General features: G+C 43.5%; 1 protein-coding gene across 8 annotated transcripts in view; it reads left to right on the forward strand.

Moving 5' to 3' along the window:
• Window positions 1-2,262: 2,262 nt before the first annotated feature.
• The window catches only part of NFATC3 (nuclear factor of activated T cells 3), a 619,175-nt gene continuing 606,448 nt past the window's right edge, over window positions 2,263-14,989 (forward strand). For 5 of the 8 annotated variants that reach the window (XM_089676352.1, XM_089676355.1, XM_089676351.1 and 2 more), the window contains exon 1: window positions 2,265-2,488. In XM_089676352.1, the coding sequence (XP_089532478.1) occupies window positions 2,404-2,488 (85 nt within the window). In that variant the 5' untranslated portion in view covers window positions 2,265-2,403. Of the gene's footprint in view, window positions 2,489-14,989 lie in introns of all 8 variants that reach the window. The other 3 variants (XM_089676354.1, XM_089676353.1, XM_089676358.1) reach the window with 2 other exon arrangements.

Raw genomic sequence — 14,989 nt, forward strand, 5'->3', positions numbered from 1 at the left:
AGGGGATGACCAGAGACTGCGGACAGTGCAGGGGATGACCAGAGACTGCGGACAGTGCAGGGGATGACCAGAGACTGCGGACAGTGCAGGGGATGACCAGAGACTGCGGACAGTGCAGGGGATGACCAGAGACTGCGGACAGTGCAGGGGATGACCAGAGACTGCGGACAGTGCAGGGGATGACCAGAGACTGCGGACAGTGCAGGGGATGACCAGAGACTGCGGACAGTGCAGGGGATGACCAGAGACTGCGGACAGTGCAGGGGATGACCAGAGACTGCGGACAGTGCAGGGGATGACCAGAGACTGCGGACAGTGCAGGGGATGACCAGAGACTGCAGACAGTGCAGGGGATGACCAGAGACTGCAGACAGTGCAGGGGATGACCAGAGACTTGACAGTGCAGGGAATGACCAGAGACTGCAGACAGTGCAGGGAATGACCAGAGACTGCAGACAGTGCAGGGAATGACCAGAGACTGCAGACAGTGCAGGGAATGACCAGAGACTGCAGACAGTGCAGGGGATGACCAGAGACTGCTGACCTTTGGGGAGGGAGGGGGAGCGGGTACCTGAATTTGACAGGTACCCGCTCCCACTTCCGCGGAGTTGTCCTTCCCTCTTCTTCCCGGGCCGGCTTCTGTGACAGCCGGGTGCCCACTGCGCATGCGCGAGAAGCGCTGTGCTTTGTGAATGGCCCGGCGCCTTCTGGGACCTGTCATGTGTCCCAGAAAACACCGGATCATTCACAAAGGGCAGCACATGCGCAGTGGGCACCCGGCTGTCACAGAAGCCAGCGCGGGAAGACTGTGCAGCGCTGGAGCGAGGAACAGGTAAGGCCCTGCAGGAGAGAAGAGCTGAGCGGCCGGCCCGGTATTCTGACATGGTGGCGGCAGAAATACCGGACCGTAAGACGCACTGACATTTTCCCCCCTTTTTTGGGGGGAAAAAAGTGTGTCTTATGGAGCGAAAAATACGGTAAGTACCACCAAAAGAAAGCTCTATTTTTGTGCAAAATGATATAAAATTAATTTGTGTATAGTGTTGCATGACCGCACAATTGTCAGTTTAAGTAGCACAGTGCTATATAGCAAAAAATTGCCTGGTCATGAAGGGGGGGGGGTAAATCTTCCAGAGGGCAAATGGTTAATGTTTTACATAGCTAGCTATACCAGCAAAGGGGGACAGCCTGAAGTAATCTATCAAGTTTTTATTTTCTGACTAAAAATAAAAAAGATGTGCAGAACATTACCCCCCTCATGACCGCATGATCGTCCAGTTCTGGGAAGGCATCTACAGACATCCTCCCAGAAATGCACCCCCTGGGGCGTGCATCTGGCACGATCTGTGATCACTGTGTCCCTTGGACACAGCAAATCAATGTAAAGGGCCAAACACATTGGCCTTTTACCATGTAATCAACTGTGCCTAATCATAGCTGATCACATTGTAAATAATACTATCAGTCCTTTCCTCATGTGCTGTCACAGCGCGAGGAGAGCCAGTAACTGGAGATCTTGGGACATTTACACTGATTATCAGTGCCGCTTACCAGTGCCTCCTCATCAGTACTGCCTAATTAATGCCGCCTCATCACCATACGTCAGTGAAGAAGAAAAATTACTTTTTTGCATAATGTTCTAACAGACGCTAAGAAAAACTTTTTTTTTTTTTTTAATTTTAGGTATTTTCCATTTGTTTAGCAAAAAAAATTAAATAACAGTGGTGAATAAATACCACCAAAAGAAAGCTCTGTCTCAAAAAATGATAATTTATTTGGGTACAGTGTTGCATGACCACACAAAATTGGCCCGGGCAGGAAGGGGGTGAAAGTGGTTAAAACAATGATTACAACAAAAAATTGACTAATGAAGACAGGATGCTGTAAACATGATTTATTTTCTCTCTACACGTGCAACACAGTCTCTATAAATAAAATCGAATTTATTTTTTTGTCTAGATGCCAACAACCTCAACTACTTCCTCGTCTGCACGACACAAGTTCACTATTGACGGCCATAAACATTTCTGTAATCTGAACGAGTCTTCAAGAACATGGCTACATCGCCCCTCCCCCATTTATCAGAAAAAATAAAGACCAACATGGCTAGAGCTGAGGGTTCTTCGGCGATCCGTTTCCAATGCAAGCTATCCACTACTAATACAGAAATAATAGACGGGTTTTACATGGGACAGTTAGGAAAATGTGTTGTTAGCGTCGAGGCGGGACAGTGACGTATTTGGACGTAGAACCAATGAGCAGTGTGGGGAGGAGGGGTGTGAGGCCCGATCGCTCGACACCGAGAAAGTTGGTGTGAGGTTAGAGAGGAGATCGACTAACCGGCAAAAAAGCGGGACGGAGGGGTGGCGAGGCCGGGAAGTGGTGCACGGCTTATAGGCACCGATGAGTGCCGCACATTGTGGTTCTGGCGAGTTGGATTTCAGGCTCATATTCGAAGAGGCTACAGCGCAGCCTTTAAGATCGACAGGTGAGGCTTGCTGAACTGTTCCTTGATGTGTGCTTTCATCAGAGTGAACACGTGAATCAGTCGATGCGAAATCCTGATTCTGGGATTTAATAGTAACTAGAGACTAAGCTGTGGTCATGTTTGCTGATTTATGGTTAGGGGGCGCTCTCATCTACGAAATCAGCAAGCAGCATAGACCTACGGCCTTCTAACTTTTGAAGATCCACATACCAAAGAATGCCTTGTTATAAAGTGCTGGGGCTTGACAACGGCTGCAGGTTTAGAATGAATAGTTGATTGATTGTATTAGTTTTTTTTTTTACTTGAGAAGGATTGCTATGTTAAAAGATGTGCTTTCTGGGTATGAAGGTGTGTGGCTTTTATCCAGTTACTGTATCATAGATGAGCGCATGTATTGATGACAATTTTCAGTGCTGTCTCACGTTGACAATTGCGCGGTCATGCAACATTGTACCCCTATGAAATTATCATTTGTTTCACACAAATAGAGTTTTCTTTCGGTGGTATTTAATCACCATTGTATGTTTTATTTTTTGCACTATAAACATCCCCCACCCAAAAGAAAAAAAAAACAAAAAAAAGTTTTTCTTTGTTTCTATTAGAAAATTTAGCAAACAGGTAATTTTTCTCCTTTCACTGTTTTGTGTTGATGAGGCTGCACTAATGGGGCATGGATAGGTGGCACGGATAGGCAGAACTGATGGACACTGACATTGCTGCATTGATGATGCTGCACTGATATGCAGCAATGATGAGCACTGCTGGGAGTGCCCTGACCATTGCCCTGATGATCAGTGCTGATCTGTTCTCTGACAGTTGTCGGTTATTGGCAGTACTTTCCTCACACTGTGACAGTGTGAGGAAAGTGCAGCCAATAACCGGCAACTGCTGTGTCATTGGACACAGCTGCTCATTTGGTAACAGGCCACTATGATTGACCTTTTAACCACATCATGTGATCAGTTGTGTCCATGGACAGCAATCACGAAGATCACTGGGTGTGCCCCGCTGGGGACGCATGGGAGAACGTCATATGACACCCTCCCAGAACTGGACAACTGGGCTGTAGACATCATTTGGCTATAGCACGGTTGCCAAGTGGTTAACCACTTCCCCTCCAGAGGACTTACCCCCCCCCCCTTCCTGACCAGGCCATTTTTGCGATATGGCACTGCATTAATTTAACTGACAAATGTGTGGTCATGCAATATTGCCCCTCAAATGAAATTTGTGTCCTTTTTTTCCCCACAAATAGAGCTCTTTTTCGGTGGTATTTGATCGTCTGTGCGGTTTTAATTTTTTACGCTACAAACAAAAAAAGACCGACAGTTTTGAAAAAAAGCCTATATTACTTTTTGCTATTTAAACGTGTCCAAAAAAATAAAATTTCGTCATAATTTAGGCCAACATGTATTCTGCTACATGTCTTTGCTAAGAAAAAAAAAAAGCTGGGTGCCTATTGCACATGCGCGAGACGTTCTACGCCTTGTGAATGGCCCGGTAGTCTTCTGGGACCTGTCATGTGCCCCAGAAGACTACAGGGAGGGGGGGGGGGGGAGGATAAATTCTGCTTCCGATCTCCTAGGCGATCGAAGTGGGAGTGGGTACCTGTCAAATTTGGGTATCCCCTCCCCACTGCTCCCTCCCCAAAGGTGCCAATCCCTATTGGGGAGCGGGGGACAAAGGCTTAAAGCGGACCTTCCCCTTTTGGGTGGAGCTCCGCTTTAAGTGTATTTTGTACAGAAATTTTGCTTTTCCTAGTCCTTTATGATAATATCGTGTGACATAAAAAATTGGAACTACCACTATTTTATTCTATAGGGTATCTGATTTCAGAAAATATATAATGTTTGGGGGTTTTGTGTAATCTTCAGGCCCAAAATTGTTTTTTAAACGTTCAAAAACCGCTATGGTAGTGAAAGGGATAAATTATAAGCTCGACACTCGCCTTTCCTGACAAGCACCCAATGGGTGCTCATTTCCTTCCTGCTATTCCCTGGGTGCGTTGCTGGAGACAGGCATGTAGGGGAGGAGGAGATTTGCAGTGCAATGTTAAAAATATTAAATGTTTAAGTCGCCAGAAAGCCCCTTTTGTTTTTAAAAGGCCCAGACATTACTTAACGCAGATTTAAATACGGTTTTGGTTAATTTTTTTTGTTCTGTTATCAGGAAAAGTAGATTGTCATGAGGACAAGTAGATTGGGACGCCAATCTAGTCCTTGGACAAGTAGTTTTTTCAAAACTTTCCACACCCCTGTAAAAACAAATTTTATTCACAAATGTTAATAAACACTCACAGGTTATAGAAGAGAATAGCGCTCATCGTATAAGACAAACACCGTCACTCATCCCCATACAGTTGGACATGCCAGTGGACTCCTATTTGCTGCCGAAGAGTTGGAGCCGGTATGCCGTGTAGACATCAGGAAGTCTCCAGGGCTAGCTAGTGTGGAGTGCACACATGGACAGATGTGACTTCACTGAAGGGAGGGACTGGAGTGACAGCATGCTACATGCTCGGAGCTCACTGCTCCTTCAACAGGCCTAATGGAGTACCATTTTGTACTACTATATGTAATGGAAACCTACTGCTGGGGAGCTACATTAACCAACAGTGCTTGTGGATTATATATATATATATATATATATATATATATATATATACATACATATATATATATACACAGTTGCAAGAAAAAGTATGTGAACCCCTTGGGATTACGTGGAGTTTTGCATGAATTGGGCATAAAATGTGCTCTGAACATCATCTAAGTCACAACAATAGAAGAACACAGTCTGCTGAACATAATACTACACAAACATTAGATGTTGCCATGGTTTAATTGCACATAACATGTAAACATTCACAGTGCAGGGAGGAAAAAGTATGTGAACCTTTGGACTTAATAACTGGTTGACCCTCTTTTGGCAGCAATAACCTCAACCAAACGTTTCCTGTAGTTGCAGATCAGACCTGCACAACGATCTGGAGTCATTTTGAACCACTTCTCTTCACAAAACTGTTTCAGTGTAGCAATATTCTTGGGATGTCTGGTGTGAATCGCTCTCTTAAGGTCATGCCACAGCATTTCAATTGTGTTGAGGTCAGGACTCTGACTGGGCCACTCCAGAAGGCGTATTCTGTGCTGTTGCAGCCATTGTTTTGTTGAATGACTTGTATGCTTTGGGTCATTGTCCTGTTGCATCACCCATCCTCTGCGGAGCTTCAGTTGGCGGACAGATGGTCGTACGTTTTCCTGCAAAATGTCTTGATAAACTCTGGAATTCATTTTCCCATCAATGACAACAATCCATCCAGGCCCTGAGGCAGCAAAGCAGCCCCAAACCATGATGCTCCCTCCGCCATGTTTCACAGTAGGGATGAGGTTTTGATGTTGGTGTGCTGTGCCTTTTTTTCTCCACACATAGTGTTGTGTGTTCTTCCCAAACAACTCAATCTTGGTTTCATCTGTCCACAGTATATTTTGCCAGTAGTGCTGTGGAACATCCAGGTGCTCTTTTGCAAACTTCAAACATGCTGCAATATTCTTTTTGGACAGCAATGGCTTCCTCCGTGGTGTCCTCCCATGTACTCCATTCTTGTTTAATGTTTTCCTTATTGTAGATGTGTCAGCAAAAATGTTAGCATGTGCCAGAGATTTCTGTAGGTCTTTAGCTGACACTCTGGGATTCTTCTTTACCTCATGCAGCATTCTGCGCTGTGCTCTTGCAGTCATTTTTACAGGACGACCACGCCTAGGGAGAGTAGCAACAGTGCTGAACTTTCTCCATTTGTAGACAGTCTGTCTTACCGTGGACACATGAACATCAAGGCTTTTGGAGAAACTTTTGTAACCCTTTCCAGCTTCATGCAAGTCAACAATTCTTGATGGTAGGTCTTCTGAGAGCTCTTTTCTGCAAGGCATGGTTCACATCAGACAGTGCTTCTTGAAACCAGTAAACCCAAAACAGGTGTGTGTTTTTTAAGGGCAGGACAGTTGTCAGCAACACATCCAATATCATTGCACTGATTGGAGTCAAGGTTGGCTCACTCCTGGCTCCAATTAGCTCTGGGAGAAGTCATTAAGCTAGGGCATCACATACTTTTTCCCCCCTGCACTGTGAATGTTTACATGTTACGTGCAATTAAACCATGGCAACATCTAATGTTTGTGTAGTATTATGTTCAGCAGACTGTGTTCTTCTATTGTTGTGACTTAGATGACGTTCAGAGCACATTTTATGCCCAATTCATGGAAAACTCTACGTAATCCCAAGGGGTTCACATACTTTTTCTTGCAACTGTATATATATATTCACACACATGAAATAAAGTAGATTGTTTTTTTTAGATTAGTGCTGCAAAATATGTAACAGGCATATAAGTGCATACAGAGCCAATTAATTGAATGACTTAAAAATACATATAAGAATAATAGTGAGCCCAATAAACAAAAATAAATGTAACAATATTAGTGGGTCCAATAAATCATGAAATAAATGTTCCACAAATAAACTGGAACACCTCTTCATAAATACTCCAGCGTACTGAAAAAAAACATTTGTGCTCCCCACACTACTGTAATCAAGCAGCTTACCAAGTATGTTTGACCAAAGAAGCATGTTTCCCCACTATGGGTTTATGGATTCACCAGCAAGATAGATCAGCAAGGACACCACTCAAACTCCACATCAATGTCTTGTAATGTACAGCGCTGAGCGAACTATTGGCGCTTTATAAATACTGTATAATAATAATAATGTCAGCAGACAGCATCTCACACTATAATCAAAGTGACTTGAAAAAAGAAAGCAATCTCCATTGCGTAAAACCTTACAGCAGGAATTTGTTAAAACCAAAGTGCAAGCTCACATAAAGACACTTTGTATGACAACATATAGCTCAAGTGATCATGTGTCATAAACACCACTCGGTCTGATTGTATGTGCAATAATGTCGCGTCCTGTGGCCTTGGCCAACCGGTTTAGCTGGTGACCGCATAATCAAGGGTACTGGCCGGATGTGTCGCATCTTTCAGCTGACATATATAAGGAAGACTTTATAGCAACAATTCTTAGTTGGCATACATATACAAATCAATTGTGGGAGTTCCCTCTAGTGTTAAGCCAGAGGAAATAATGATAAAAATACAGTTCACACAGAGCTCCCTCTGGTGTTCTCCAAAAATAACTACACGTTTGTAAAAAAAAAAACAAAAAAAACCCTGACACAAGGAGCACTTGTTTACAAAAGGCTGACATACAGGTGAAACTCAAAAAATTAGAATATCGTGCAAAGGTTCATTTATTTCAGTAATGCAACTTAAATGGTGAAACCATTATATGAGATAGACTCATTACATGCAAAGCAAGATAGTTCAAGCCGTGATTTGTCACAATTGTGATGATTATGGCTTACAGCTCATGAAAACCCCAAATCCACAATCTCAGAAAATTAGAATATTGTGAAAAGGTGCAATATTCTAGGCTCAAAGTGTCCCACTCTAATCAGCTGATTAAGCCATAACACCTGCAAAGGGTTCCCGAGTCTTTAAATGGTCTCTGTCTGGTTCAGTAGGAATCACAATCATGGGAAAGACTTCTGACCTGACAGTTGTGCAGAAAACCATCATTGACACCCTCCATAAGGAGGGAAAGCCTCAAAAGGTAATTGCAAAAGAAGTTGGATGTTCCCAAAGTGCTGTATCAAAGCACATTAATAGAAAAGTATGTGGAAGAAAAAGGCGCACAAGCAGCAGGGATGACCGCAGCCTGGAGAGGATTGTCAGGAAAAGGCCATTCAAAAGTGTTGGGGACTTTCACAAGGAGTGGACTGAGGCTGGAGTCAGTGCATCAAGAGCCACCACACACAGATAGATCCTAGACATGGGCTTCAAATGTCGTATTCCTCTTGTCAAGCCGGTCCTGAACAACAAACAACGTCAGAAACGTCTTATCTGGGCTAAAGAAAAACAGACCTGGTCTGTTGCTTAGTGGTCCAAAGTCCTCTTTTCTGATGAGAGCAACTTTTGCATCTCATTTGGAAACCAAGGACCCAGAGTATGGAGGAAGAATGGAGAGGCACACACCGCAAGATGCTTGAGGTCCAGTGTCCAGTGTTATAGCATCTAGAAACTATGGTATAGATCAGCAATGGGCAAACTACGGCCCGCGGGCCGTATACGGCCCGGCGGACCTTTTAATCCGAGCCGCGGATGTGGCTGTCAGGATGTGTGTAGGCGGGGCAGCGTGACGAACGTGAGGGGAGGGGAGCTAGGCTCCTCTCACAGTCCGCCCTGAAGACCGGAACGGCGCGGGAACACGGCAAAGGTAAGTGAATTGACACAGGGGGGACTTGGCTTACTACTTGGGGGGGAATAGTACTGTGGGGGATGAAATACTATATGAGGGATGAATTAATATGGGGGATGAATTACTATATGGGAGATGAATTACTATATGGGGGATGAATTACTATAGGGGGGATGAATTACTATAGGGGGGATGAATTACTATGGGGGATGAATTACTATGGGGGATGAATTACTATATGGGGGATTAATTACTATGCTTACTATGGGGGAATATTACTATACTTACTATGGATGACACATACACATCATTCATCTACTCTTGGTCCGGCCCCCGGGTCCAATATATGAGCCCTCAAGTCAAAAAGTTTGCCCACCCCTGGTATAGATACTGCAATTTTTTTGCTATACAGTGCTGCGCTAGTTTAACGGACAATTGCGTGTTCATGCAATACGGTACATAAATGAGATTTATGTCCTTTTTTTTTTTTTCACACAAATAGAGCTTTATTTTGGTGGTATTTGATCACCTGTGCACTTTTTATTTTTGATGCTATAACCCAAAAAATTTTGAAGAAAATTTTTTTTTGAAAAAACAATATTTTTTCATTTCGGTCATAAAAAAATATCCAAAAAAACTAAAATTTCGTCATAAATTTAGGCCAAAATGTATTTTGTTACATGTTTTTGGTTAAAAAAAATCCCAGTAAGTGTATATTGATTGCTTTGTGTGAAAGTTATAGCGTCTACAAAATATGGTATAGATAATGGAATTTACACAGCTTTTACTTTGACTGCCCATCACATTTCTTGAGGTGCTAAAATACCAGGATAGTACAAACACCCTCAAATGACCCCTTTTTGGAAAGTAGACACCCTAAGCTATCTGCTGAGAGGCATATTGAGTCCATGGAAGATTTATTTTTTTTACACAAAGTTGTCATTTAAATGATTTATTTCTCGCACAAGTCATGGGTATAAGTGGAATTACACCCCAAAATACATTCTGCTACTTCTACCTAGTATGGGGATACCACGTGTGTGAGACTTTTTGGGAGCCTAGCCACATACAGGAGCCTGAAATCCAATGACCACTTTGAAAGCCTGAAGGTGCGTAACTTCCTCATTACCTATCACAGTTTTGAAGGCCCTGACATGCCAGGATAGCACCAATTTTTTTTTCGTTATTTTCCAAAAACTTGTGGTAAAAAATAAATTCTTCTATTGATTCAACATGCCTCTCAGCAAATAGTTTGGGGTGTCTACTTTCCAAAAAGGGGTCGTTTTGGGGGGTGGGGGCATTCTATGCCCAGCATTAGAAGTTTATGCCACAAATCATTCACTCTTCTAACCACCTGAAGACCAAGCCTTTTCTGACACTTTTTGTTCACATGAAAAAAATCAGTATTTTTTGCTAGGAAATTAATTTAAACCCCCAAACATTATATATATTTTTAAAGCAGACACCCTAGTGAATAAAATGGTGGGTACTACAATTTTTTATGGCACATCGTACTCGCGCAGCGATTTTTTAAAAGCAAATTTTTTTTAAAAAAAATGCACTTTTTTTACTTTTAATGCACAAAAACACAATATAGTGGCCAATTATTTAGTAACATATAAAAGATAATGGTATGCCAAGTAAATAGATACCAAACATGACATGCTTTAAAACTGCGCCTGGCCCGTGCAATGGCGACAAACTGCAAACATTTTTAATATCCATAGGCAACGCTTTAAAAGCTACCATTTTAGATTTACGGAGGAGGTCTAGTGTTAGAATTACTTCCCTTGATCTGACGTTCACGGCAATACTTCACATGCATGGTGCAACCGCTGATTACATACTGGCACAGGGTCAAGGCTTGTGCACACAGCTGTGCGTGCATAGGAGGGGCGATTATTTTGATTTTTTTTTTATTATTTTTACATTGTACCTTTTTTTTCATTTTTTTTTTATAACTTTTAATGCTATAACAGGGAATGCAAATATCCCCTATAACTTCAATGGGCATTGTCATATATATGTTTTTGAGAAATCTGGGGTCAATCAGACTCTAGATATCTCCTCTGCCCTTACATTATCTAATCAAACCAAAATTGGTGTGATCAGATGCTTTCCCAATTTACAAATGGCGCTGTTTATATCCTGCAAAACTGAAGTGATGAAATGCTTGTAGCTTCCGAATTCTTAGACTATAGAGATGATTGGCACCACTCTGGTCTCCAGTCAGCTCTATGGTCAGCTGGCAGAAACACCGGCTGCATTCTCAGGTTCCCCCGATGGCACGAGACTGCCCGAGAAGGCCGTGAAAGGCAGCGGGGGAGGGGGGGCATCATCTCCCGCTGCTTGTAAAAGCAATCCTGCAGCTAATTATCCACTAGGATTGCTTTTACATGAAAGCTGATCGCCGGCTGAAAAATAACGCAGCTGTAGGCATCATCCTGGTATAACCATTCAAAGTCCATTGATGTACCAGTACAATGCTGGTCCTTGTTGGGTATATATACTATTTTTTTTTTTTTTGTATGCAGCCTGTGGACTGAATGAAAAATGAGAAGAAATCTCTGCCAGAAAAAGTGTTTGGTATGCCCACCATTAGAATATACCACCCTGCATCCACCCACTTCTAATGGTGGGCACGCATTAGGTAACACTTTGCCACAAGCGCCAGTTCCAAGATTGAACAAATGTCTAAATAGTGGCACGCTTGAATAAAAATTGTCCACGTATAAGTGGTACCCCATATGGAAAAAGGATGACACCAAGTCCCAAACTATCTTGCCACTGCTCCCCATGTAGTCTGGGCATCCAGGGGGCTCCTTTTCCCTCGTAAATCCAAAACTTATAAGTATAGCCTGTTGCCCTCTCACAGGTCTATTACATCTTGACCCCATATCTGGCACGCTTGCAGGGGAGAAATTGTTTGAATGTGTCAGGGATCGCGGCTCCGTAGTCCCGGATCGCGGCGCCGTCCCCCGCGCATGCGCACTGGCGGCAGATCGCGCCGGGACACAGGCACTAGGTCCCGGCGAGCCGCGGCTGACAGGACGCCGCGCATGCGCAGTAGGAGCCGCGGGCGCGCCTCAGGCGTCCAATGACAGCCGGGGGCGCGTCCTAGCCGGCCAATGACAGTGCAGGGCGCACTATTTAAAGATGCCCTGCACTGTCACAGATTGCCGCAAGGTCTTTCTGTGATTCTGAGTTCCTGCACCCGTCTAGTGACCCTGATTGACCCTGACTACGCTGCCTGCCCCTGTGATTGACCCGGATTGCCCTGACTACGCTGCCTGCTCCTGTGATTGACCCGGATTGTCCTGACTACTCTGCCTGCTCCTGTGATTGACCCGGATTGCCCTGACCATTCTACGGACTGACTTACCCTGCTGATCCTGCGTGTGACCCGACTACTCTTTGCCCACCGATTCTGTACCCCGCTTACCCTCACGGGCCCACGATCCGTTACTACCCTGCTGGGGCCGCCGTCCTCTTCACATCTGGCTCTCCCGGTACCTGTCCCCGGAGGTCTCCTCAGCCACTGGTGGGCCTGCTCGGAGGTCGTGACCTGGCCCGGGACTGTTTCAAGTCCATCCCCACCATCAGGGGCCCTGGTGAAAGCACAGCCCGGGCTTAGACCCCACGCTCTGAGTAGGTCTGTCAGTTGGCAGCCTGGGGCACCACCTGGCGGATCATTTTTTTGTTTTCTGTTATTTTGAAAGTGTAAATGATGGAAATAAAATTTAACTTTTGTTGACATATTATAAGAATGTCTAATCTGTAATTTGATGCCTTTTGGAGATTTTTCCATCTTTCCTTGGCTTCTTTATGCACATTAATACAAATTTTTAGCTGGGGTGCCCAAACTTTTGATCCCCACTGTGTGTGTATATATATATATATATATATATATATATATATATATATATATTGTGGGAACTCGCTTCAAGGTGGTAGAGCTTTTTCAAAGCACACAGCTACTCGCTTTCTTTAAGGGCCTTTTTAGCCCACTTTTATTTACAAGAAAGTTCAAATAAACAAGAATGCTTCCCACGCAGGGGTATCCATCATCAAGCAAATTCATAGTATTCAGCCTCCTGGCTTGCAAGCAGTTTTAAGTCTGCCTCCTGCAGACTCTTCCCAAAAGGTTCTTTTGGCACCCAGCGAACCTTTAGCACACAGCTATTCTGTAGCAGCCCCTTGCTGCTTTTGGCTTCCACCTCTCCTAGGTGTAGCCCACCTGACTCCACAGCAGAAACCTCCTGTCTGCCGGGGTGGAGCCCGCCTGACTCCTAACTGCTGGGGTGGAGCCCAGAACTATGGTTAGGCCTCTACAAAAAGGCCTGCACACACCTGTGCAATCAGTGTGCTGGGGGTTCTCAAAACATGGACCCCGGATTGGAGATTTCATCCCTCCCAGATCTCTTCGAAATCTCCAGGCTCCAGATCCCAAAACAAACTTAATAAATAAATGAGGAAAGCGAAAAGTCAGTTTCCTCTGCAATACATAAACTCTCTGGAGCCCCTCAACCTGCCTGGTTGAGAATCCAGGGTTTTCAACTGGAGTTTGACCGTGGCAGGACACCGCACTGCCACAATATATATATATATATATATATATATACACACAGTGGGGATCGAAAGTTTGGGCACCCCAGCTAAAAGCTAAAAATTTGTATTAATGTGCATAAAGAAGCCAAGGAAAGATGGAAAAATCTCCAAAAGGCATCAAATTACAGATTAGACATTCTTATAATATGTCAACAAAAGTTAAATTTTATTTCCATCATTTACACTTTCAAAATAACAGAAAACAAAAAAATGGCGTCTGCAAAAGTTTGGGCACCCTGCAGAATTTATAGCATGCACTGCCCCCTTTGCAAAGCTGAGACCTGCCAGTGTCATGGATTGTTCTCAATCATCGTCTGGGCAGACCAGGTGATGTCAATCTCAAAGGTTTTAAATGCCCAGACTCATCTGACCTTGCCCCAACAATCAGCACCATGGGTTCTTCTAAGTAGTTGTCTAGAAAACTGAAACTGAAAATAGTTGACGCTCACAAAGCTGGAGAAGGCTATAAGAAGATAGCAAAGCGTTTTCAGATGTCAATATCCTCTGTTCGGAATGTAATTAAGAAATGGCAGTCATCAGGAACAGTGGAAGTTAAAGCAAGATCTGGAAGACCAAGAAAAATATCAGACAGAACAGCTCACAGGATTGTGAGAAAAACAATTCAAAACCCACGTTTGACTGCACGATCCCTCCAGAAAGATCTGGCAGACACTGGAGTTGTGGTACACTATTCCACTATAAAGAGATACTTGTACAAATATGGTCTTTGTGGAAGAGTCATCAGAAGAAAACCTCTTCTACGTCCTCACCGCAAAAATCATCGTTTGAACTTTGCAAATGAACATATAGACAAGCGTGATGCATTTTGGAAACAAGTTCTGTGGACCGATGAGGTTAAAATTGAACTTTTTGGCCGGAATGAGCAAAAGTACGTTTGGAGAAGAACGGGCACAGAATTTAATGAAAAGAACCTCTGTCCAACTGTTAAGCATGGGGTTGGATCAATCATGCTTTGGGGTTGTGTTGCAGCCAGTGGCACAGGGGAACATCTCACGAGTAGAAGGAAAAATGGATTCAATAAAATTTCTGCAAATTTTGGATGGTAACTTGATGCCATCTGTGAAAAAGCTGAAGTTAAAGAGAGGATGGCTTCTACAAATGGATAATGATCCTAAACACACCTCGAAATCCACGGGGGATTACATCAAGAGGCGTAAACTGAAGGTTTTGCCATGGCCTTCACAATCTCCTGACCTCAACATAATTGAAAATCTATGGATAGACCTTAAAAGAGCAGTGCGTGACAGACAGCCCAGAAATCTCAAAGAACTGGAAGACTTTTGTAAGGAAAAATGGGCAAAGATACCTCAAACAAGAATTGAAAGACTCTTGGCTGGCTAAAAAAAGTGTTTACAAGCTGTGATATTTGCCAAAGGGGGCAGTACAAGATATTAACTCTGCAGGGTGCCCAAACTTTTGCAGACGCCATTTTTTTGTTTTCTGTTATTTTGAAAGTGTAAATGATGGAAATAAAATCTAACTTTTGTTGACATATTATAAGAATGTCTAATCTGTAATTTGATGTCTTTTGGAGATTTTTCCATTTTTCCTTGGCTTCTT

The sequence above is a fragment of the Staurois parvus genome, unplaced genomic scaffold (assembly GCF_062004578.1).
Source record: "Staurois parvus isolate SC_StPar_1 unplaced genomic scaffold, SC_StPar_1.0 ptg000167l, whole genome shotgun sequence".
NCBI classification, from domain to species: domain Eukaryota; kingdom Metazoa; phylum Chordata; class Amphibia; order Anura; family Ranidae; genus Staurois; species Staurois parvus.